Source organism: Hirundo rustica, chromosome 19 (genome assembly GCF_015227805.2).
Source record: "Hirundo rustica isolate bHirRus1 chromosome 19, bHirRus1.pri.v3, whole genome shotgun sequence".
NCBI classification, from domain to species: Eukaryota; Metazoa; Chordata; class Aves; order Passeriformes; family Hirundinidae; genus Hirundo; species Hirundo rustica.
The window spans coordinates 4,726,376-4,752,569 of NC_053468.1; the positions used below are offsets into that span (position 1 = coordinate 4,726,376).

At 42.8% G+C, this 26,194-nt stretch overlaps 1 protein-coding gene across 1 annotated transcript; it reads right to left on the minus strand.

Moving 5' to 3' along the window:
• Positions 1-3,265: 3,265 nt before the first annotated feature.
• On the minus strand, positions 3,266-26,157 carry RPA1 (replication protein A1). The gene is made up of 17 exons (XM_040082665.2): positions 26,046-26,157; positions 25,645-25,692; positions 25,312-25,390; positions 24,661-24,769; positions 23,737-23,825; positions 19,092-19,175; positions 17,730-17,862; positions 16,625-16,727; positions 15,437-15,505; positions 15,104-15,296; positions 13,880-14,019; positions 12,151-12,299; positions 10,733-10,865; positions 9,376-9,552; positions 7,987-8,094; positions 4,664-4,750; positions 3,266-4,292 (listed from the first exon to the last, which is right to left on the minus strand). Exons 1-17 carry the CDS (start codon positions 26,076-26,078, stop codon positions 4,185-4,187), a joined length of 1,842 nt encoding a protein of 613 aa, XP_039938599.1. The 5' UTR covers positions 26,079-26,157; the 3' UTR covers positions 3,266-4,184.
• Between the last annotated feature and the right edge of the window lie 37 nt (positions 26,158-26,194).

Below are 26,194 nucleotides of genomic sequence, written 5' to 3' on the forward strand. Positions count from 1 at the left end.
CCTACCCCCCAAACACAGACACCTAAATATCCAAATAAAATACACAGAAAAATGCGTAACAGGCCTCATGAAAAATCCATCTGGCGATCCAAACTACTTTTTTTTTTTTTTTTTAAATATGCATATGATTGAAATGCAAAAACGTAAACATGAAAAACAGACTTTAAAAACTGCGAGAAGGTCTGTGGGCCTCTTGCATCCTCACAGATAATATATTAAAGAGAATTTCCACTCCCTGTAATAAGATTACTGATATTTACCGCACTACTCCAGTATTTATAACACCTAATACGCTGCAGACCACTCCTCTCCACGAACACAGGCTTTGGAAGTAGGCAGCCCACACCATTTCACCTTTTTCCTAAGCTTTTTATATCAAAGTGATGTGAAATTTCTTTTTCTTTCCCATCCTACAGCTGCCTGAGGGCTGAGGGAGAAGCCCTGTGGGGTGGCCACTCTTCTCCAAAGCGGCCACTTATTCAAGGGCTAGAAAACAAGGAGACCAAAGGAAAGATGACCAAAAAAAGGACCCAGAAGGGAAGTTAACATTCCCCCCTCGAGATGTTCTGTTGCATCTTCGGGCAGCAAACGTAAATATCACCAGGAGTCAGGAATCCAAACAGCAGACTCGTCAGCTTCCACTCTCACACCCGTTGCACTAAAAGGACAATCCCGTCGTGCTGGAAGGCAGAGCCCACACACACACACTCATCCCAGCTGCCAGGCAGAGCACACCCGGCACAAAGCAACCAGTCACTCCTCATCCATCCAAGAGCACCATTTATTCTCCTTACAAGGGCTCTGGGAATGCGTCGCCCCTCCAAGCTTTACTTCGGGGACAGAAATCCCCCAACGAACAACAAACCACCTGATGAGCCTTAAAAACTCGGGCTGGCTCTAACAACCTCCCCTCCAGGGACTCATAAAGGGTCACTAACGACTCATTTCGAATTCACACCCGGTGGAAACACGGTTCAATCCCTCCAGAGGGAATTAAGACAAACAGCAAACTACCTGAACGCGGCCCGGCAGGGCACGCTCCAGATCTTCCCTCGGCCATGCAGAACTCGATGCTCTCGTGTAATTGCCTTGGCACCTGCCTGTTTCCAAACCAGCAGCCTCCCAATTTCATCTCTGCTGTGTACATTTAATTTAAAGCAAAACACGAGCAGCCGCAGGAACTCCTCACCTCACAGAGGTTTAGCTACGAACAATTCCGGAATCCTTTCAATTGAGCAAATACATATTCAGCCCAGGTAATGGCTGAAGCCATGCAGGATAACCTGGATGGCAGCAGGGGAGATTTATGATGAGGGGAAGGAAGGCACAGGCTAGTTTGCCAATAATCCCAATTAGCATTGTGAGTCCACTTAATTAGCATAGTCAGAAGAGCCCAGAGCCTTTGTGAAGTTTTCCATGGCTCGTGCCAATGCCTGCAGGGATCTACCAGGATTTGGATGGCTATGGTCAGTTGGCAGTGAGAATGAAAACACCTCCACACCTCCCTTGCCCTCGCTCCTCAGCTGGATACATCACTTTCCTGGGATTAACAAACAATTTATTAATCAGTTACCTTCAGCAGCTCCAGCCTATGAACAGGGGAAGGAAGGCAAGATAGATAGAGGCATCTATCTTTTATGTAAGTGGGAAATCATATGCCCCTCTCAGGATTCATTCTGCTATATTAGCTCTTCTAGGCCCCTCCTAAAAAAGATCCTCATTCTCCTACTCAGCAGTGTAGTCCTCCTCTGTACTCGCCCCAGCTGAGTTTCTTTTTTGCCTCTCCACATTGCAGGCCAGAGCTGTACATAGCATTCGAGATGAGATCTCACAGCAGAGGCTTATATAATGCTGTGGCACTTGTATAGCTACACTAGAAATACCTTGCCTCACATAGCTTGATGTTTTTATCATATACTAGCTGATTAAAGCATGATTAAAACCCTCCAACTCTTCAGTCACTAATGAGCATCCACTTTAGAGCAGAGGGTTGTTTTTTATTAGTCCTCAAATAAATGGCTTTTCACACAAACTGTTTTAAGTTGATTTTCTGTTCCAGTTCTCAAGGTCATTCAGCTGATCCTCTAAGATATCTTAATGCTCTTGAGTATTGATACCCTCCATCTCTAGTGCTCTGGCTGATGGCACAGTAAACCCAGCAAAATGGATGTGCAGCAATTCCCCTTGGGAGAGGGAGCCGCCCCAGCAGAGGCAGGTGTGCAACGCTCACAGCAGCAAACACCTGCCAAAAACAACACCCATAAAAACTTCCTGCTGTATATGGATGGAATATGGGGCCAGGAATTGGAAAAGAGCCTCAAGGAACACTATGCACTACCACTTGTTCCCAGTTTCCTAAAACTGGCTAGGAGGGATAGGAAGGGAGCAGTACCAAAAGACTGGTTAGCAGAGTGGAAAGATGGATTATCACCACTAACCTACCATTTGTCAATCCAGGACTGTGCTGAAGACCGTAATTTTCTAGTCAATGCTTTATAAGCAAGGTCAGAGGGAACAAATACTTCAATTAAAAAAAAAAAAAAAAAAAAAAAAAAAAAAAAAGCAAGACATCAGCAGAAGAACCCAGTCGCGATCCTCAGAATCCAAAAAAAGAAGAGGTTGTGTTCGCAATTAATGGGCCCAGAATAATGTGCTTCATGTCCATCAACGGAAATGACATTTACAGTACTTAAACACCAAGACTCGAGGTGACAAACAGGAAATCACAGGGAATAAAGGGCACCAACTGAATACACCAAGAAACTGTGCTCTGCGGAGCAAAAGAAATAAATAAATCTCACTCGTGCTACCAGAGCCCTGCTGCAGCACTGCCTGGATGCTTGGAGCTGTGCAGCAAATGCCAAGCTGTGAGCTGCAGCCAGGGAACACATAATTAATGTGATTAGGAGCACACAGAGCTAGCATGCTCTGCTGACTGAAAAGCCCAGTAGCATAATTACTGTTTTCTGTACTAGCTCTATGTCTGAACAAATCTCAAAGCCTGGTTAGTTTTAGACTGCTGTGTAAACGTCAATAAAAATCCCAGAAGTGCCAGCTCATCAGCATTCTCAGGCACAGGAATGTTGAAAATATCACTGCATTTCCATGCTGTTAACATCAGGCAAGGAAGTCTCCATTCTTCAGCCTAACCTTAGAGTTTGTAATAAGGTAACATCTCCCCCAAGTGAATGCTTATTATGAAAGCTAATTAATTGCTTTCCAGTAATGAGAAGTCTTTGGTGTTCAAAGAAAGCAAAATTCACTGTACAGGAATTAAACAGTGTTTATTGAAACAAAGCTCCCCCCCATTTAAACACCTCTTTCTGATAACATCGTTACAAGCAAAACCAAAGAAACTCAACATACAAACATACAAAACATGTATAGGCAGGAACTGTGAGCTAAAAAAAAAATCAGTCAGAAATCCATAGTATTAATTGAAGAGAAAACTAAAGCAATGCTTTGTAGTTGCCTGGATTTCCCTGAGGGATGGAGAGTCAATGCTTATCTGCCTTCCTCAGAAGAGACAATTTTGATTAATATCAGACCCATCTGACTCAGTCTATTAAACCCTGAAGGAAGGATATTCTTCAGATATAAGAGATATGTCTTTGATTAATAATTCTACCATATTGCCATTCCAAGCATTAACAACTGCATGGCACCTGTGGAAAGTGAAAGCCTTTGAATTCTATGGAAGGGAACTAACTTGTACTAATAGACCTGTTCTCTTTTGTCCAGATCTGAAAGCTCTGTGACACTGTTCCTCCTACCCTCTGCTGAACAAGTCAAAGTGTCAAGGTTGTCACTACTTCCTTGCAAAGAAGACAAAATGGTTATATAATTCAGCTTTACATACAGGAAGACAGCAAAGTTACTTCAGACATTCTGAGTGGTTTGTCTTAAAGAGCCTGGCAATCTGTCTAGAGATTCCTCTTCAGCACTGTCAAGAGTTTAACAGACCACAACAGGCTACAAAGTCGTGGCCATCAGAGAGTACTCTTACCTCCCAGGGCACATCTCCAGAGAAAAGCCTCAAATCACTCAGCCCACTACGCTGGGCTGCCACACTCGGCGTAACTAATGCTGAATTATCACACACGGGGTGGGGAAAAAGTCACTGTAACCTTATCTATTGAGTTTTCCTGGAAAGTTCTAGGCTCACACAGCCAGCACTGGCCTCCTCACCCCAGCTGAGCATTTCTCCTGATGTTGGCAATCAACCTCTTGCTGTATTCTCTGTAGTTCACTGGTTTGACGTCCATCGCTGTGGCTTTAATACGAGATTCGTCCTGCGAAAGAGAAATTTTAGTATGTAAAAGAACATGAAGCACTCCAGGCATTTGGTTCCAACCTCCTTCTGCACCATTAACTCACTGCTCATGGTATCTGGGTTAGCTGGGAGTGCCAACACGACTCCCAGAGCTAATATGTTGTTTTCATGTGAAACCAGCCACTCTTGATGAGCCTGAGAGGGAGCAGCAAGGATCCCTCCTTCAGTGCTCAAGACTGACAGTATTTGTGTGATCTTTGAAATCTTCTGTTCTCTGTGAGCAAGGGAAACCTCTCCCCACAAACATAAGAGGAGGAAGTCACCTCCTATGGAGACAAGTTGAACTACAAAACCACAAGTTACATTATTTGCCTTTCGGGCAACACTTACGTTGTAAGTCTCCAGTTTCACTCGGATCCTGAACTCGTAGGTGTTGAAGTTTGCGTTCTGGAACACTTCTTCAAAAGCCTGCTCGTTCTGGGGGAAGGACAAAAACAGGGATCAGCTGTAGACACTCCAGGCTCCCATCAGTGCCATTAACTTTTGAGAACAGCTCAGCTTTTTGGGGAGGTTGGCAGAACACTGGAAATACCCGGCCCACGCAGGTGGAGCCGAGTCTTCCACCATCACATTTTAGATGCCAAACCTATTACTCAAAAGTTTTTAAAATAAAAAGGTGACAAGTTTTTAGCTACAAAGGAACATACAATTGCACTGGATCTGCAGCCAGGTATAAGGAACAAAAATACTACAAATCTTCGGGAGCTGCCAAACTGGCTAATTCTGATGTTGTACCGTGATCACAAACACTGACAGAGTTAACTATTTCCTTATTAATTGCCTTATTAGGCATTCTGCTTTTCCATCAAAGCTGCATGCAATCCTGACACAGGCCTATTTAAGAGAATGCGCTATAAAAAAAAGCAGATCCATGTTTTGAACGTGCTTTAATAACCATGAGAAGACTGTGTCATATTTATAACATAAGCTGCTTCTAATTACCATGTGAACACTAAACATCATCATCATCATTTATAACAGACAATTTGTCAAAACAGTAGAAGAGGAGCAGGCAAGTCGTGGAGACTGTGAAAAAAAAAAAAAGTTTATTTTTGTAAAAATATGAGTCGTAAAAACCTTTGCTGACATTAAAAAAAACTCTGCATCTCCCTGATGATACTGACAAGTAATTATTAATGCATTTATCTACCAGATGCACTTGACTTGATCAGTCACTCCAGCAGCAGACAGAGCATCTGATCTGGAATTGAATCCACCCCAGTTCCACTCACATTCCAAGTGTTACATCTGCTGTTTTTCACTGTGTGCAGCACTATTTTACACTACACAGTGATTCTCCTAGGGTTTAGAAAAGCACAACAAATGGAGGTGAACAGGAGCAGCTAGGTTCACAGATTACAGAATTTAAGGCATATCCCTCCTGAATATTAAAACCCCATTCCTTTGGCCATTTTATGGATTAGAGGATAAGAAAACTCGCTTAATAAAGCATTTAGCTCCTCTCTGCAGCTCTGTCACAAACTGTGCTAACCATTAGCGAGTTGAAAATGCCCTCAGCATAGCAGTCACTGCTACCCCACATTATCTCCTTTGGTATCTAACAAGCACAGGCAAGAGGCAGATGAAAAACCTTGCACATGTATCTCTGCTTAGCGTGGTCACGGGCTGTACATGAACTCCATCCATACTGTGAGCAGTGAAAAGACTCCCACCAACTTCACAAGACACTGCATCAGCTCTATCAGAGAAAAACCACTAAGAAAAGCTTACTGCAAATGCATCGAGTACCATTTTTAAAGGCTCATAAAAGTGTCAAATCAAAACCAATTTCTCCTGGAACACAAAGCATTCCCGCTCAAGGGCTCACTCCATATTATGTTCCATTTTCTATCCTCAGCCATTTCCATTAGGCAGCTCTTCAAAAGACATTACATGTTTGTACTGGTACATAGGATCTGCTGTCTCTCCTTCCTCACCCAGCTCTCTTCAACATTAAAAACGACCAAGAAATTTTGTTTAAACTCTAGCAGAGATTAAGCATGGCTGAAAGTAAGAAAATATTGACAAGTTAAGAACGTCTGAAAATGGAAATGCTGAACTGCAAGCACATCTAATTAGAATCCCCCCCAGCCAGACATCTTCCCACAGAACAGAGGGTTCCAGCCTTTGTAATACCACAAAAACTCAGCATCCCAGCACCACAACCTTTGTACCCTTCACCTCTGATAGCCAGAATGCAGAAAATTTCCAAAAACCATTCCATATTACAGGAAAAATAGCCCTGCTTTGCAGAAACAGAGGTCTACAACAGTGTCTCAAGACAACAATCCCTCCTGCTTCACTTCCCTCCCACAGCCAAGCAATGGGTTAACCAGCAACTGGGCAATCTGTGGAGTCCTGGAATCAGACTTCGCCTGGGAGCACAGCAAGGCTCATATGCAATTCAAGAACTTATCATGCATTCCACATCATCATTTAAAAACAAAACAAAGCCACACAGTTTTTATAGAGTACACAAGTTTAAAAAAAAAAAAAAAAAAGACAGGAAAAGATTATTTTGGTTGGAAGGAAGACAAATGCAGCAGAAAAGAACAGAGTGACAAAGGGAAGATAATACTGCCTGTTAGTGTCTAATGACTTACAACCTTAAAAACTGTTCTATCTGTCACAGAAAGATCACTTCAGCATCCCTGCAAATGACCCGTTTTACAAATTGTGGTTTTCATGAGACCCACAAAGTTCTGATGAAATTTGGTGTGGGGAGAAAAAAAAAGAGCCTTCAAAAGCAGGCTCGCACACATCAGTTCAAAAAGCTTCCTGCCTACTTAACGAAGATACATACAAAGTGTTCTAGAACTTTTTGATTTTGTAAACAAATTTTTGGAACACATTAGGGATAATGTTGTCAGCATTCGTTGCTAAACTAGGGTTTTTGGGTTTTTTTGCAGATTCCTCCAGTCTAGGTACAATGATAAAACAGGCTGTCTTTTCTACTGGAGCTGTCAGTGCCACAAAGGCTGTGGCACAACCCTGCGGAGATCAGCTGCCTCTCCAGGTCCAGGTGATGAGGACAGGCTGATCTCCAGCTTTCAGCAGCCAAAAGAGCTCAGGGGTAGACAGACTGACTGTGGGAGCAAACTATGGGGGAAAGCAGGCAAATCTCTGTTCTTCAGGCAGATGGCCTGTGGAAAATAATCCTGAGGAGAGTAAACAAGTCCCTGCCAAGAACTTCAGGCTAGGGAGAAGCAACGATTTGTGAACTTGTAAAAGATACTGAAGGCCAACATCTGGAGGACAACCTTGGGCTGGGCTGAGCTGGCCTATCACCCAGAGAAACAGAACAACCCTTTCTTTCACATGGCATTATTTTACGTATTTTAAATGCTGTTAATTCCCAGAGCGAGTACATGAACATGCCCCAATGCCACATTCGCTGTACGTTCACACACAAATATCAGACCATGCTCCCTGGTGGATCAGCACTGGTGTTCCACACAAACCTTACATCTTCGCCAGACCTGCCTTCAAAACATTACAAGAATATTTCCTTACCAGAAGGCTCCAAAAAAAAAAAAAAAAAAAAAATCCCAAAAACTCTGAGGGCAGCCCAAGATGCCCACAGATACAAGATGAGTGAAAAATAGTTCAACTTCAAGGCAAACAGTGAAAATACAATAAGCTAATTGACTGACCTTTTCCTTCAGCTCTCCCAGGAAAGCTGCGTTTTGACCAAGAATGAATTCTGCTGTGTCTTGAAAACAAGTCACCCACTGATATTCCAGACAGTCTGCAATGGTAATCTAGAATACAACAACAGAACCCAAAAGGTTATTTCGCTCAGTTGCCTTTTCCTCCAGAAAGACAGAAGACAACACAAAAGAAAAAAACATTTCAGAGCTACAGAGAGTTTTAAATTTCCACTAACTCTCAGAGCCTGACCTGTATGTCCCTTCAATCACTGAGGGTGGAAAGCAGTGACTTCCTACCTTTTTTACGCTCCACAGAATGTCCATAACTTAACACAGGTTAATACTGGCGGTAGATTGAACCACAGGGAGAGGCCAACAAGATCATAGCAGGACAAAACTGATGGATGCTCAGCTGTGTCCTGCTGCCACTGATGAGCTGTGAGCAGGAACAGGTACCCCAGAACAATAACCACCAAGGGGGACAGCAGCAACTCTGCAAACTGAATTTACTTTGCATGTACCTGAGTGCTCGAGCAGAAATTCATGTAACACTATGTTATGTTATGAAGAAACTATCAAAACACTCAAGGACCGGACAGTTTAAAGATCAATTTCCAGCCTCACATGCATTTCCTGGCTGCTTTGACAATTAGAATGAGGAAATGGGAGACACTGAAGGCCTTGAGTGTACCTTCAGCATCGTCTTTATATTCTGCAAGAATGACTCTGCTGTGTAAAGCAATTCCTAGAAGTTAGCTGATAAAAATTATTCAGAAGCAGTTTGTGTTTTAGGGAGGCTGCAGGGATAGTTCCCTCCTCTCTGCGTGCCCACCTGGCAGAGCAATTCTAAGAGGCAGCTACAACTCTAATTTATAACGTAAAACAGAAGAAGGTTCAACGCCTCTGGTGTAAGTGGGCACCACAATAACAATCCCCAGACAACTTTCTGAAGCAGGCTCCATTAAAGCACGAGGCAGAACAATACCTACCAAAAAAACTGTACTAAATATAGGTAGCAGCTGTAAAAGTGCAATTACTGCTCTCCAGAAATGCCATTTTACTTCAGTTTATCTTCACTACTGAAGAGGCGGAGGCCATCTGCATTCTGCACCGCATAGTACACTTGGAAACCAGAATCAACTGAGCCAGCAGCAACTTTTTGGCAAAGAGAAAAGCTTTTAATTGGAGCACGAGGAAAACAAACTGCTAACCAGCTCAACGAAACATCCCTCCCTCAGGTAGAGCGCACGAAGCAGCTAAACACCCTCTAACTCACGGGCAGCACGGCCAAACGGCGCCGAGCCGCCGCTCCCTCGAAAGATTTCCCTTTGGGGAAGGGATTGTGCTGGGAACGTGGCAGGAAACGCCCCGGGAGCCGATCCGGGCACCCACCAGGAGCATCAGGCGGTACTTGAAGTTGGGGAATTCGCGGTCGCACTTCTCGCAGCGGTAAAGTCCATTTTGCTGGTCTATCACTTTCTTGTTGCAATCCTGAGAGGGACATGCCTGGTACATGCTGTTCTCTTTGCGCAGATGTACAATTGTGCCCACACAGCTAAAATAATCTGCCTGGGAGAGTGAGCGTGCAACATTAGCCTCAAAATACTCAATGTTTTCCCCCCATTCTGAATTAACTACAAAAGCAAGGCACCCGTGCTTGGATATTTAGGATTAGAAACCTTAACAGCTATGGATTACTGGGAAACTGTAAATCAACCCCTCTGTTGCAATAATTTTTAGGCTTCCATTATGTTAATAAAGCCCCTACAGCAAGATTATTTTGTGTTTCCATTGCAGGAAACTCCAATTGGTAGGTCTTCTTTAGATAAAGCATATTTGATTCTCCATTGTGTCTGTTCAAATCTGCACTTTTTCACAGGATTAAGATTCTGCACTTTCCTACGCTTCTTTCGGGAACCAATACAAAAAACCAGAAAGCCTATTGTGTGGTGTTACAGATAAGCATTTGATTAAACTATAGCCTACAGAACAAAATACCCACTCACCACACTAAAATAATCATCATAATGGTTTAAGACCACGGTCAAGTCTTTCAGCAGAAAAATAGAGGTTGCTTAAGAAGCATGGGCAAAAATTGTCACAGAAAATAGCTGAATTACAGGTGAAGTGAAAGTGCTCAGGGCCAGTTTGGATGGGACCCTGAGCCACCTCATCTAAGGAGGGGCATCCCTGCCCATGATTATGGGTTTGGAAAGAGGTGATCTTTAAGGTCCCTTCCAACCCAAATTTCAAATGATTTCAAAGGGTTTTTTATCCATGGATAGAAGCTCTTGTATATTCCAAACAGCTTAGCACTTAAAAAAATTAAAAATAAAAAGCAGTATAAGCCTAGAGAGGTTTCTGGAATGAAAAGCCAAAGACCTGGGGTTTATTACCAGCTTTTCTATTGACCAAGTGTGCACCCTTGAAAACCACTTCCTCCTAATGCACCTGTTTCTCCTGGAACACTCTGTGCTGCTTGTCTGAAAATCTTTGGGGCAAAAACATCCCCCCTTCATTTAAACGAGGCTTAGAATTCTCTGGCAAACAAAGTATCATGTTGCAACATCAACAACAAGCTCGGATTTATTTGAAAAACAATAATAATAATTAATAGCACAAATTCCGAGACAGTAAACACATACTGCTCAACACTTGGACTACTCCAATAAGAAAAATACCTGCACAAAGCCTTGCTTTTTATTTTCTCCCCAACACACGAAGCTTGTACTGAGTGGCCATGCCTTACCTTATCTCCTTGTCCCAAGTTCTCAGATTTGGCTTCAAACAAAGTTTTCCAATTGGTATTTGCTCCAGCTGCTGGCCCACCCCTCACATCAGAGATGGAGGCACATTCCAGAAGCTGCCCCTCGGAGTCAAACCTGCAACCACAGAGGTGCACTTCTATTTTTGGACAGCAGACCAAAGAGACTTATCAAAAGCTAACGTTTATTTTCATGTGCTCGATACATGAGGGATTTTTTATCAATGATTGCAAAGGAAACAATTACAGTAATATGTGTATATTGCAAACAAAAATAGCTTTTCAGAATAAGTTAATAGTCTGACTTAATTAGCACAGTATTTTACAAACCCACAAAAGGAGGACAGCTTTGTTCTATATAACTGCAATTTGTTTGCCAGCTAGTGGTCAAACCATGCACTGCACACTTCTCAGAGGCAGGCAGATAACAAGATTTAAGGGCATCAAGATATTTCCATAATTAAAATTAAATTACATGGTACCATTATCTTCGCAGCAGCTTCGAAAGGAAAAGCAAATAGCATTGAAAAGATTATGCTTCCTCTGTTAAAATAAGAAAGCACAGCTCCTCAGCAAAAGGTTGCACTGCATTCCCGTTGTGATGGGCTTTGTGATTTCACAAACACACCAACGAGGCTCAAAGATTGAGCTTAATTAAAGCGTGACAGTAATAGCTCAGGCCCACAATCAATTTTATCTCCAACAAGCCTCAAGTACGGGAGAGCCACAGCTCAATGACAAATGGAGGATGCCATTTATTCCATCCACATTTGGGTGATGTAACTGGAATCCGAAGACTCAGGATTCACAAGTCTGATGCTGTTGGCACTTAACCCTCTTCACACACACACACACACACCACATCTCACCACATTCATACTTACAACAGACAATTTAACAACTACTTACGGGAGAGGCAACAATGAAATCGCTTTGTTTTCCTGACAATAAAAGAGTTATTTTGCTATCTGAAAAATATCTGGCAAGAACTAGACACTGAGAGATGTCAAACAGTCCCTCCACACTAACTGAGTGCGTATCAGATTCCACACAATGGAAAAAGCCCGTGGAAGAAAATACTGTTCCCTCAGATCAAGCCTCAGAAAGTAGAGTTGGTCAAGCCTGATTTCATGCTGCCTTCCAAGGCTTTGGGTCAGCATGCACTACCCAGATCTCAATTTTTCAAGGTCTGTCACGGAATTAAAAGTTTTTTGAATTGAACAACTTAAGAAGGACAGCCTTCCAGGCTCCAGGGCTTGCAAGCCAGAGGAGTTTCCACAGCCCTGGAAGCCATACCCTCTGCCACCTTCCCTCAGTGCTACACACACTGCTCAAGTACAGAGAAACAAAATAAAACAAATACTCTGCAGGAGGTTGAAACAAAACAACAAACACACTCATACCATCCTCGGAGCTTGAAAGCCTCTGGGCTATCAGGGTTGATGACAACTGTGCTGGAGGACAGGACAGACAGGCTTCTGCCACCAAAGTCAGAGACACGGGCCCCTTTGATGGCAATCACAGGTTGTCTGGAACCATCAAACTGTTCAGCCTGCATGTGTGAAAAACCAGAGAGCAGCAGCAGCACGTTACAGGAAAGGCACTGAACTTGTGGTCATAACTCACAGGTCATGACAAGTGACCAAGCCTGAATCAAACCACCCCACCGTATCTAAAAGGTAAGGTTTTCAGTGGTGTCATTTGGAGTTTAAGCAGAGGTAGGTGACAATTTTCTGTGCAAATGCTAACACCCTGTTTCCTGGGGAACCAGAGAATCCTTAAGTCACACCACGGGTTTGTGAGAAAAGACTGGTCCCCTCTGTCAGCTTTACAGCAGGATTTTAGGAAGGGAAATGTGTTATGGGAACAGAAACAAAATTAATTCTTCACATCAGACTCCTCAGGAGATGAAACAACTCACTCAGCTTCACTGAGCCAATCATGTCCATCTTACTACCACTTACACAAAAGTGCAGCTATGCTGACCAAACATTTTTACTCAACTTTCCATCTTCTGTTTTTTATCTCATAAAGCTGCTCTAATGCTGCTCAACTGCCATCATCTCAGTAGTTTGACACTAACAAAGAACCTCATGGCAAGAGAGTTTGGAAAGTATAGATTTTATGGACCCCACACCACTCAGCAAGCAAGGGGAGGATCATGTGCTTAAAGATAACAAACGAGCTGGAGTTGCAGTAGCACTCACTGTATCTACGAGATGCAAAAAGAACAGAAAACACATCCCAGCAGTCATGGCAGGGGCTGTTGTAAAGGACATACAGATTCTAACCCTAACTGGTGCCAGCTGCAAGCCATACATCACTCCCCCTCAATGCTTATTGATATTTCTATTCTACAAGCAAGCAAACAGATTTAACTTTGCAAAATGCAGACCCTGATGAAAGAGCTATGCCAGGGATTGTATACCAGTAGTCTCTCCTATTCTAACCTAGTTCAGTCTTAAAGGCTTTGTGATACTGAACTTCAGTTTACTTCATTTGTATCAGCAGATGGTTAATGGTGTTTAGATACCTACAGTATCAGTGCACTTGATCATTTAGCCATAAAGCATCACTGTCAAGCTGGCAGGATCACTCCCTTTTTATAGACTGGCACATAAATCCCTAAGTATCTATAACAACAGTGGAAAACAAAGTAGCCTGTTAAAAAGATAGGGAAGCAGTTTAAAACTGTTCACACTTTCACTTCCAAGGCTTTGATGCTTTAAACTCCCAGCCTGAGACAGAGCCTCTCAACCTGCTCATTAGGGGTAACATCTCTCCCGCCCTACAAATAAAATCCATCTCATTTGAGACAGCCATAGCCAGCAGGCTTTTCCATCATCAAACTGCAGCTCGTACCTTTTCCTAAACCAGGAGCCCGTTACCTTCGGTGTTTTGGCTTGAGACATAATGTCTGCAGTTGTTCAGAACACATTAGTCAGATCATGTCAGCAGTTTGTCAGGGAAAGGTTAAGAACATCACACCTGAATGCAACCAGACAGTCTTTCACCTTCTCTTGGCCCCTGATCCTTGAACACCCAGGACTGTGTCAGTGCTGTGCCCATCTCAGGTGACATCTGGCCCTACACCAAGGAAGCTTTGTTAAGAACAGGTAAGAGAGCACATACCTCATTTCCCCACAGCGTAGCTGTCACCAGTTTCCCTGATGTATCCATCAGATGCACGTTCCTCTTTGAAACCTCCCTATTGTTGGCCTTCACTGTAATTTTAGTGACTTCTTCGTAGCTCTTGCAAATTCCAATTACATCTGAGAAACGGTTACAATTTAGAGTTACTCAAGGGTCACAATTGGGGAATACAAGATCACAAGAGAAGAATTCAAACCTACTGTCAGATTTTTACCTTGTATCCCAGCTCCCTATTGAAATGCAATCTGATATGGAAATTAAGTGTATTATGGTAGGAATGTTCCACTACAGAACTCTTCAGTGCTTTAATTTTGTTGACGCAGTCATTAAGATATTCATGAATGCAAGCTTCACCACATCAGAGAGATCAAGGCATTGTACTATCTTTTCCCATCACATTCTGTCAAAGGACTTCAGTCCTGATCATGTAACACACGCTTGCTGCTAAAGCACAAGCAAGAGCCTTCAAAGTGACTGAAAGACAATGGAACAACTGGCTCGTGCCTGCACATAACTCTGCAATCTTAAGTTGCAACTTTAACAAGTCTGCACATAAAGCAAGCCCCTGTGCAGTCCCTGAAAATACACCACGTTTAGTATTACCCATCTACCTTTAAAATCCCCAGCTGAACGTCTCTGAATCACAGGCATCTTGTGCCTCTGAAACCTGAGAACCCTCGCCCCCACCCAAGCCTCGGATTTTTTCCGGAGTACTCTGCCCAACGAATTACAGAAAAACAAACCTCCAATACTTCACAAAGCAAGCCAAAACAGTCATGCAACTTGGACTTGGATGCAACAAATTATGCCAAAATCACTACAGAGATAATTAGATAGTGAAAGAAAGCAAGACCACAGAAGGTATGAAATGCACACGTGCTGAGCAAGGGCATTTCTTTCTTTCAGCCTTTTTCTGTGGAAAACAGTGATCACAGTACAATAAACAACTATCACCTACTGTCTTTAGTTTGAAGCACAAGTTTGAAGAATAATTGCTATATAATGTTGGAAAATAGGGCGAAATCATCTCAACAGGAAAACTGCCTGAGGGATTTTTTTAATGGCAACCATCACTGGATGACTTCAATTAAGAGATCACAACACTCGAAGCATCCTACGCTCACTACCTGCCCAGAATTCAGGACACAAAAAATCAAACTTCAAAGCTTTAGATTTTGCCATTTTTTTTCTACTTTGACTGACCAACAATCGAGTCTTTGGGCGTGTTCTCCAAGTCAGAGATGGATACAAAATCAAACTGAACAGATGGAAGATGCTGGGCATCATCACAGGGCACAACTGAAGTCTCATTAGTGAATGTAATCTCATAGTCATTCTTAACAGCTGTATATTGCTTGTTAGCAGTCTTCAAATTGCCTTTGGTAAAATAATATACCTACAGGAGAAAGCAATGAAACAGGGGATATTATCAGTAGTCAGGGAAAATAGATTGTGTTCACCTTTAAAAATCCTTGCTAGGCTCAAGTTCCCCTTTTCCAGCTCTTGTCAGTCTAAGAAAGCACAAAGCTACCATACCTTGTTCAATTCAAGGAGTGGAAAGAACTTGTCTGCTTGATCGTTGAATGCAGTAGCTCTAATCTCACCCTGCAGGAAAATAGGGGAGCTGGTCACAAGTGAAATTTGGCACGGAAAAAGATTAAAAAAAAAAAAAAATAATAAATCTTTGCAATGTTAAGTGGCAGCAGTCCTGCAGAGACTGTGGGGTCTGCCACGGTAGCTCCAGGCGTGTGAGAAACAAACAACCTTCTCCTCACATCTGTAGTTAGAGCTAGAATGACATACTCTACACCTGACAATCAAACCTCATATTCAAGTCTCATTAGTACATCTACACCTTCAGAATAAAAGGCGTAAGAACTACATCCATCATAGAGACACCTCTGAAAATGCCAGCAAAAGTGGCAGTGATGAAGTAAAATTCAAATAGACCCCGCAGCTCCACGAGTTAGCACACAGTATATTGTGATGGCTCCCACTCAGATATGTCTATAAGCAAGAATTAATAACAATTATACCCTCACTAGATATAAACACTGGGATTTTTTTTTTTTTTAATTAATACAGACGCTATGCAGAGAAAACAAATGCCTGGTGACAACACGTTATATTATTAACCTCGCATTTTACACTCAATATAATCTAGCAGAATCTTGTTTGTTTTCACGACAGAAGGCTGTAATTTGATAAGAGGTTTGACAAACTGCAAGTTCAGTTAGATTAACCAGATACCGTTCCCCAAATGAACCACAGAGGAAATTTCTCAGTGTTACAATAATTTCCACTCCAATTTCCTCATGAAAATTGAAAGCTTGTAACTTGGAGGTAAGGCTGCTCTCACTCCCTGTTTTGTAAGGTGTAACTCAGCCAGGAAGAGATGTCACTCTCAATCTACAGGAAACCACCACAACCCTCAGTATTAGGTTGTCAGTTTGCATAAACAACTCTATTTTGGAGCTGCAAAAATCCAGTCACACACTAGAGACTTTGATGAAAAATAATCAGCAATGCTGCACATTTAAGACTTCATTCTGGATAAAAACTGGCACGTTGATGTGCAACTTAATGAATGCAGGGATGCAAGTTTCAGTTGTAATAAAAAAAATAATTTCCGAAAAAATGCACTTTATTTCCTCTATTCTGTCTTTATGAAGGGTTCATCAGCATCTGGCATACATTATCTCTGTCTCAACACATGACACTTACACTTTCATCAACCAGCTCTATGGAAAAGAGCTTTCCTTCACCACGGGAGTTGCTCCACGTGCGGATCTGACCTTTTTGGGTAACCCGAGCACAAATGGTCCACCTGAAATCATGCAAGAAATCACTGCTCTGCAACTCTTTGCATCTTTTTTAAAGAAGAGATCCACTTGACAAACCTTTGGAACTGTAATGTGACTATTTAAAAGCCAGAATCTTCCCACTGCACCTCGGCAACTCTTTTGCACTGCTCTCTGTTTTAATGGCCTAGACCATTAAAGACAGAAAGTTGTAGAGAAGGCAACAAAGCAGCCATAAAGCATCCAGTATGATAATAATAGTGAACAATCCTCCTGCACAGAAGCAGGCCTCAAATCTTTTACTCTTCTAGGGTACATTTCTCACACAGCAGTTTGCCTGCTCTGAAAAGCCACGCCAGAACTCAAGAGCTCAATTATAGGATTCGCATTTAACTCGGGTAATCAAATCAGTTTGCATAACTTAAAAATGTCATTCACTAAATAATTACATCCTCATGCTTTTCAACAGCTCAGTAGCCGAAGTGAATAGCTTACTGAGCTGTTTTGTCATTAAGTTACCAAAAAGAGGGTTGCTTTAGGAAAAAAAAAAAAAACAACCCAGACAAGTCAATCGATTTTCAACTAAAATATTAAAAACCTATCAAGCTCAGCAGGGCAGCTGCATCAAGACAATGGTAAGGCACAATCTCAGATTGTTAAGAGTGTTGATGCAATTTAAAAAGATAAAAAAAAAAAAAAAGGAAGAAAGAATACCCTTCCCACAAGGAAAAAAAAAAAAAAAGAAAAAAAGAAAAGCAGAAAACAAAAGCCCAAAGAAAAACCCAAAACAACAGCAAAACCCCCAAAAAATCAAAACAAAGCCCACCAGTGTTTCCATGAAAGTTTTTTTTGCTTGTTTCTCTGGGTGGTTTTGTGGTCGTTGTTGGGTTGGTTTGTTTGAATTTAACCAATAAAGTCCGAAGAACTCAATGAATTGTCTGACAGAGACTCACACACAGAAAAGCAAAGCAAAGCTATTGTTCCTTCATGCCTGTGACATGAAGGCCTGGCAAACCACAAGAACTCACTTGGACTGGTATGGGTTCAAGCTGGCAATCGGCACCACTTTGGCCTGAGACCCCCCAGGCGTCTTCAGGGCACTGGGAGCACTCGCTTTTCCAAACTGGTTGGAGGGAGCGTGGTACTTGGGAGCAGCAGGACCTTCCAAAAACCACAACAGAGCAGAGAGGATTTCAGCCTCGCACACAAGAATCGGGTTAAAACCAACTCAGGGTGCAGAACTTTCCCACTGTGCCGTGGGGAGCACCACAGGCAAAGTTCCTGGGAACGCTGGAGTTCCCTGTGCTGTGTGGGCGCCACAGAGGAGCCTGAAGTTTGTTGCATCATTTCTGCTCACACTCACAAGCGTGTTCTAGGCTGCAAAATGCTGCAGAAGAGACACTCTCAGAACTCTTAGAGTGCTTGCACTGAAGTGGAGAAGCGTCCACCAAGAGTCAACCACTTGAACACAGATTAAGCGGCATACGACTGCTTAGCAGTAAATTCTCTAAAATAACAGAATCACAGGGTGGTTTGGGTTGGAAGGACAAGGACAGGACACCTCCCACAAACAACCTCACCCAGAACCCCGCCCAACTCAGCCTTGAACACTTGCAGGCATGGGAAGCGTTAGATCAAGACACCACCTGGGGGAACAACTGAGGAAAAATACCCCACAAACAATTTTTTGACATAAAGTGATGCTGCTAATTCTAAACTCAGTCTTGTCAATATATATGCAAAAAAACCTCTCGTGATCAGCTTCAAGCAAGGAAGGAGAAGCTTGTTTTCTGCTGCGAGTTTCTAAGCAAATGTCAAAATTTTACTATTTAAAAATCCTTCCTAAACACAGGGGTAAAGAATACAGACAAGTTAAAGCGGCACCAAGAATTAGGATTGACAACTTTTTAGCTCAAAAGAAAAAAAAAAAAAAAAAGTCTACAGGATGACATTTAAATTGACTGCATTTTTCTCTCACTGAAATCTTGATCAAAAAGCCACATTTCTAGATGTACTATCAAATAATCTCAGTGTATTGCCTAAAAGGTTTGGGCTCTATCTCAGCATTGGTAGCACACACAGTTGGTGGCCAGCTCCAAACTGCAGCCTCATTTGGGTGCCCACTGTTTCAAGAATGCAGTGTAAATTGAATAAAGTTGGGGGTTTTTTGGGCTTTTTTTCCCCTTGGGGAAGGAAAGGGACAATTTTTTTTTTCCCCTTTTATAACCAAGCATAGAATTCTCTTGAGAGAATTCACCTTGTCAAGCTATGGGTTTCTTCTCAATGGAGAGTTTCTTGTGCAACACCATTTGAGAAAGGATTTTATTTAAACTGAAGCTGTAGTTTCTCACTGATCACATATCAGAATTCCTGCCCAGGATGACTCTTACCTGCTCCAGACAAATTGCCGTTCTGTTGCTGTGGTTTGCTGGGTGCTGAGTTCCCTGCTGGAGCTGCAGAACGCTGCCCTTGTCCTGGTAATTAAAATGGAAAGAGACCATAGAGTAGGGAGCACAGTAATTAAAAGTATCCTTCTAGGAAATAAGACTTGCATGCAAAAAAAAAAAAATTAAAACCACAGAGAACATGCTAAAATTCAGGTATTTAAGACACAGGAGCAGCATGCTATCTGTTGAATATTACCAAGAAAGAATTCCAGTCAGACCTCTTTCCTCAAGCAACTGTTTTTCACTTGGAAAGAACTCAGGGCTGATGGTGATTTAAAAGGACAGCCCTGAAGTAATCTTGACAACTTTTCAGTGTTTATCAGCTGCTATTGCTCTGACAGGTAGTTTCTGCTCCTACCTAACAGCTAAGATAAAAAAACTGTAGAGAATTCTGTCTCATCACTCAGAAAGGGCCAAAAATCCATTGGGTAAAGTCAAATCTGAAGTTAACCCAAGAGAAAGAAAACAGCTGCTGCATTTTATTTCCACAATATGAAGATGTTTAATATGGGGGTGATGGAGTCATCACTTCAGAATTCACCAGGGCCCACAGCAGTAAATTGCTTAGGGAGCAAAGTGATGCTATAGTAAAAACACAGTGTCTGGTTTTTTTAGATTTCAGGACGTTTACTTGCTTTAAATTAATGATAAATTACAAGGGAAAGAGCAGACAGGCATTTCTAAAGTAAAAGCCCATTAAAAGACTAATTTACCATTCAAAAATCTGAATTCCTTTACAATATAATTTGCCTCTAGACGAGAAAACATCCAACATTTTTGTCCTTTTGGACACAACGGATCCTTAAGGTCTTGCTTTGCAGGGAGACCTAGGCCTGAGCAGGCAAACCCCCACAATTTGGGACGTGAGGAGGAAGATGGGCAGAGAAAGTGGAGAAGAAGGTCAGCCCAAGCCAGTAGAGCACCACGAGGAAGAAAAGCAGAGAATCCCAGGATGGAAGGATGGCACCAAACTACGGGAAAGGAGCAGAAGCAACACAAGGAGACCCCAGCGTGGTGTTGCCAGGTGCGGTGCAGGCTCCAGAGGTAAACCCCTGGTTCTTTTTAATCCAAAATCCAGGTCCTTGCACAAACCCCAACCTGCTCCTCCAACTTGCCGCAGAAGAGTCACAGCGGCGAACTGGTGACAGTCTCCCTGGCAACAGCGTGACGTCAAACAGCAAAATGTGTATTTGCTGCAGGTTCCACTAGATGGAGGAGCCAGGTCTCCCCCTTGCTCAGTGGCCTCAGGTGCTCAGAGGGTCAGCACTCCACACCCAAATTCATTTTGTGCAAGGGAAGGTGGGAAAAAAAACCCCCAGCAAGACGCATTAAGAGAAAAATGTGTCTGGTCAGGGGAGGAATATTCAAGAAGAACAGAATGTGGGTATGAAGCAGCAAGAGGTTTCCTCATTACTTTTGTTCCAAATATGGGTTTTTTTCTGTAGGAATTTGCGCTTAAAAAAAAAAAAAAATCACCACTGAAAACCAAACCAAAGACCACCACATCCATTGGAACACGTGTGCGTTATGAAACACAAATTCACATTTTAATGGCTGCCTACCCACAGCCGAGTGTTTCTCAACAGAGTAAGAATAAATTCACACATCTGTGCATGTGTTCAAATACAGAAGCAGCAGAAATATCTCTCCAATTTTCTCGCTTGGAGAGCCTAGGGACTCCTAAACTGTGATTTTTGGTGGCTGGTGGCCTACAGATCACTTAAAGTGCTCAGAAAACTGAGGAGGCTGCCTGGTTTTTGCTGTTAGTTTTTATTAGCAAGAGGTGAAAAAAACCAGCTGAAATACCTGCTCACATTTCTCCTGTATGTGGTGCTTTGGGCAAAGCCAAGACCTTTGCCTGCAGCTGCCCCACAGCCCACTCAAAGGCAATAACTATGTAACAGGAATCCTCAGCTTCCAATAATTTGTCACCAAGAGGTTTTGCCACAGAGCCACGACACAAGACCTGCCCCAGACCTCAGCAGCAGGGAAGGGGGAAAAAAAAAAATGCACTTTGAAACAACACACACCTAAATCACAGCAGTGGGAAGGGCAAGAACGAGGAGTTCAAGTGAATGTGTAAGCACATAAACATTTCAACATGGAAAGATTAATGACAGAAGTTAAACATAAGTAGCAAGTCATTGTCATAGTGAAAAGGAAGTCCAGCATCAGAGTAATTTGAATGAGATTAACAACAGTAATAACACAACCATCCAGTCCTCAACAAGAACTAAACTGCTCAGTCTTAATTTTCAATACTATTATGAGAGGCTGCCTGAAAAGTTTTTATGATTTGTAATAAGAAGATTGTGTCTCCAGCTTCCTTGTTAGGCAGATTAACCACCTACTGCTCCCGTGTAAAGTGGCCAAAAGCCAGCTTCTCACCCCCCTGGGTCCCCCTGTGCTATTACAGTCTGAGAAAGAATATTCCTTAATCCAAGGTCTGGCAGCCTGAGATCCAAATTTCAAGAAAAACCGAAAGTAGGGCTAAAAGATACATTTTTAAATTACCAAGACTTTTTTTTTTTTTTTTTAATGGAAACCACAAAGTACATTTGAGATGCTCATTTTGCATTTAGCAGAGTGTCCCTCAAAAATACAAATTCTTAATATAACAGGAACTTGGAGGCTATGTAACTTGAAATACACACCTCTGCCATTTCATCAAGGCCTTCATGACAAATCTTGCAGCCTGCAGAGCAGCAAGGCTGGGTTACTCCTACCTAATCTAAACTATTACCATCTTCTGCATCAGAAACCTTATTTAGTCTCAAATAATAGGGTACAAAGTCCTTAGAATAAGATCAGTGTTAAAATGAAGTACACATCACATCCTATTTGGCATCTTTTATCTAGTGCAAGCCTACACATATTATGACCACAGGCCTGTAACATCTCCAAAAGAGTTTTGATTTGAAACCTTCACCGCAGAGTATTTTCGTAAGTCCAAATGAAGAACACAACTTTGATCAAAGTAATGGTAATTTTACCAGAATTTATAGTTAAAGGTATATTTTCAGCTCAGTTCTGTCAGATACCACGTTCTCGGTGGTTCCTAAGCAACAATATAACTGAAAAACACTATAGTTCACAAGCTCTTGTATCACACAAGCAGGGAAATGGGAGAAAGGCACAAAACAGTCTGCTCAGTAGCTATTCTGAAAGTCTTGGTCTCTACAGCAACTGTGGGATTAAACCATAAAATCGGAGATGTCAACACATTTTTTAAACAGCAATTAGCTAAGTAACTATCAAAGGAACAAAGGATTCTTTAGGCTCATTTAACAAACGCCCCTCTTAATTCCCTTGGAAAAAGTTAATGAAGAAAGATGTCTTTGCCTTTGCAACAGAATAGATTTTTAAGCAGAAGAGCAATGTACCTAGCACCACTGTCCAAACTATTCTACAGAAAACTCCAGCCACTAATGTGTGGTCCCTCAGTAATAAAAATATATTAGTTCACTTCTCTCAGGATTAAGAAAAAAAATCTTCAGGAAGAGCTGTTTGCTATTAAATCCCAGCCATTTATCTGTGTATACATCACTGACAGAGCTGTTCAAATATTTTCTTTAAGTGCTTATTATTCTCCCTCCTTTTTAAAAGATCAGAACTGGAAGAGCAGAACGGACTTTCGAACGTTCTCGGAGGGAGAAATGTCTTAATTTAAAAAACCATTTGCATGAGAACTGCAAGCTCAGCACACAGAAGTGAAGAACACATTTATGCAACATAACAGATCCAAGGAGATTCGTGGCAGGTCAGATTAAGGCCCACCCAGTGCCTCAATCCTTTTTCAGCTGGGCACAGTAGGAACGGGTGCTTAGGGAATTCTGTGCTCTCCTTGTTTTCATACCAGTCTCTCGTCTATGTACTTGGAACAATCTAAGTTTTAGTGCTTCCTGCACCTAACATTCATGCAGAGGATGTATTGTTATGTTTAACAGCCTTTAATGGATTTCTCTTTCACATCTAATTGCTTTTTGAACCCGTGCCAATTTCTGGCACCTACCTCCACAAAGTTCCATCGTTTAACTGTGCAGTTTAGGGGTGTGGTGCAGCCTTTGTTTTACAACCACTGCCTGACAACATGAGAGCTAAAGAGCATCAAATGAACATAGGAAAGAGAGAGAGAGATTCATCATTCTTTATTCATCCCCTCCACACCATCTTAGACTTTTACAGATCATTATTCCATCTTCCTCCTCCTGTTTCTTTCCAGACAGGAGAAATTAGAATCTATCTGATTACTCATTATGAGGAGACATAAAAGAGCTTCCGCTTACTTACTGGAACTCGAGGTAGAGACCACTCACAGCAATAAAAACCTGTCAGGATTATAATGTATGGATGCTCCAAACACCATGGAGAGACCCAAGCTTCAGCCACGGCGCAGAGTTTATTAAAACAGGAACAAACCCCAGTTTGTGTGACACGAACAGAGAGGATTTTCAAGATCTGGACATCATTATTCCAGGCATAAAAAAAAAGAAGCCCTGAACACGTCTGACTGCTTTTTTTCATGTGAAAGAGAGAAGCTGAAAGGCTCTCTGAGCTGACAGAAAAGTGTTTGCTTACAGAGACTCACCTTCGTTGTAAGGCTGGGGATTGCCAATAGGCCCACCAACCTGATCAGCAGTTTGCAGGACATTTACATCCATCAGGATAACCACTCTCCTACAACACAGAACAGACAGCAAACAAAGACTTTCACTCCCTCTGCAGCTCCCGTCTCTGAACATCCTTTGCAGCAGGTGAGAAAACCAAGCGTTAGGAGGCTGATTCTTAGGATGAAGGATCTGGGAGACAAAAGCTCTCCTCTGTCAACTAAGCCCTCTCTTGAGGCACAAGTAAGCTTGAAACAATATCACACTGCATCAAGGACAGGTGATGGCAGGCTGAACAGGCACCAAAAATAGCCTGGGAAACCACCGTGCTTTAAAAGTAGCAAAACCATTCCAGATTTTTATTCCCTGCCTCAAAAGTTGTCTTCTCCCCAGAATAAAAAGAATAGGAACCTCAGTTTATATCCTGGTAGACATATATATAGTTTTTCTGTAATAGTTTCACCTGGATCCTTTCTTATTTTGCAGTATCCCATTCCCTCAAATTTTTCCTCCTATCCTATTTCCTCAGATTTTAATAAAAGGCCAGATTCCACAACACCTAAGTAACAAGATGTCTTTTTTGTTTCTTTTCAACAGCAGATAATTCTAAGGAAGCTTTGTACAAGTATTTGGAGTATTCCAGCTGGAGTTGGAATATTGCAGCTGGAAACTTTGTATTACTAAATCACTGTACCAGATACATCTGATCCCACTAGAGTCACATTCTGCAACTTATTTCTTCTGTTACTGGTGCTGTGGACTTTCCCTCTCGCACCCTAAAGCCTGAGTATTTTCAGATAATCCCAACCAAAAAGCACTTGGCCTCTGCTTAGTCACAAAGCACAGAGCCCCCACTAGTGCAGCTGCCTTTCTGTAGGGCTGTACTCAAAGATTAACACAAATACCTTCCATCTTTCAGGCTGTTGACAATGAATCTGTTAACCTGGCAAATACACCGGGCTGACAAGCGCTCCTCTTCCACCAGGGAGTTCAGCTGTGTTGCCAACATGAAAGCTGCAGGAGCAGAAGGAAAACATTGAAGCAATTCACAATGCCAGCTTTAAAAGAGGCTGCCATGGCTGGCCACACCTTTTCCAGCCAGACAAGTATTGCACTGGATGTACAACTTGACAAAGAAAACAATGCAGCTGCTAAGAAGTCACCAAAACTGACTATAAACTATGCTGTATTTATTCCCCACACTTCAGAGTGCAGTGATAGCTGCAGGATAGCAGCTGAAGGATTGTCTATCAAAGAACTGAGAGGAAGATTAAGCTAAATTACTTTAAAACCAGTGTTACGCCTATAAGTTTCTGTATTTTCATTATATCCTGCAGCAGGTCAACTGCTTATATTTCACAAAGTTCCAAAAGTCAAAAGATTTCACCTAAACAACAAAATGCAGTTGCACACTTCAGAGTCTGTGGCCCAGTGAAAAACCACAAACTCTTCCAATATTTATTTCAGCACTTTGCATCCAATCACGAGACCAGGGACTTTATCACCATTAACATCTCCAAACTTAGAAAAACCTCACTGCAGCTTGTCATACTCACAGGAGAGGGTGTTCACCCCATCACTCATCAGCACCCGGTATCGTGGGGGCCCAGTTCCCGTGGCAATAGCCCGTGTATTCTGCAGGGAAAAAAAAAAAAACACCCAAACCCCAGGCTGTCAGTTCACATTTGTTCAGAAACTTTTCGAAAACAGAAAGTGACGTCAACAACAAGTGACTCATCTATTCAGCTTTTTTTTTTACACTAATACCAACAGCACAGCCCAATCAACGTAAAACAAAATGAAGAGAACTCAAAGTAGAGCAGCCTTGCTCAGCTCCTCTGCAGAGGAATTCTAGCTGTACTCAGGACCCCCGAAGGGACGGTACTCACAATGACTTGCAGCACGGGCTTGGAGACGTCCTCCCCTTGCATTATGGCCTGGAGAAACGAAAGAGACGCTCAGAAATGTGCCACCGCCTCGCTGGGGAGCGCCTCGCCACCCGCAGTGACAGAACCACAGCATCAATGAGCTTGGACGTCTGAGACAGCCGGGCCCAACCTACGAAGGGCTGCAGCCAAGGAGCTGAGGAGGAACTGCCGTAGAACAGCCAGGGACGCAGGTGTGGCCGTCACCGCTGCACCAGGACCACCCCCCGGGACCAGGCCCCGCTCCGGGCCTGCTTCTCCCCTCGGGACCGGGCCGCATCCGGTGCCCAGGCCCGGCTTTCACACCCCCCCCCCCCACGCTGACCAGGACCAGGTCCAATGCCAGCCCACCCCGAGCCGCTCACCGCGATGGCCCCTTCGCTCAGCCGCACGCTCATGGTGCCGCGTCCGCCGCTGCCGCCAAATCCTCCCGCCGCTGCCGCCAAATCCTCCCGCCGCCGCCGCGGCCTCCGCCTTCTTCCTGCGCCGCCTTACATCACGCCTGCGTGTCCCG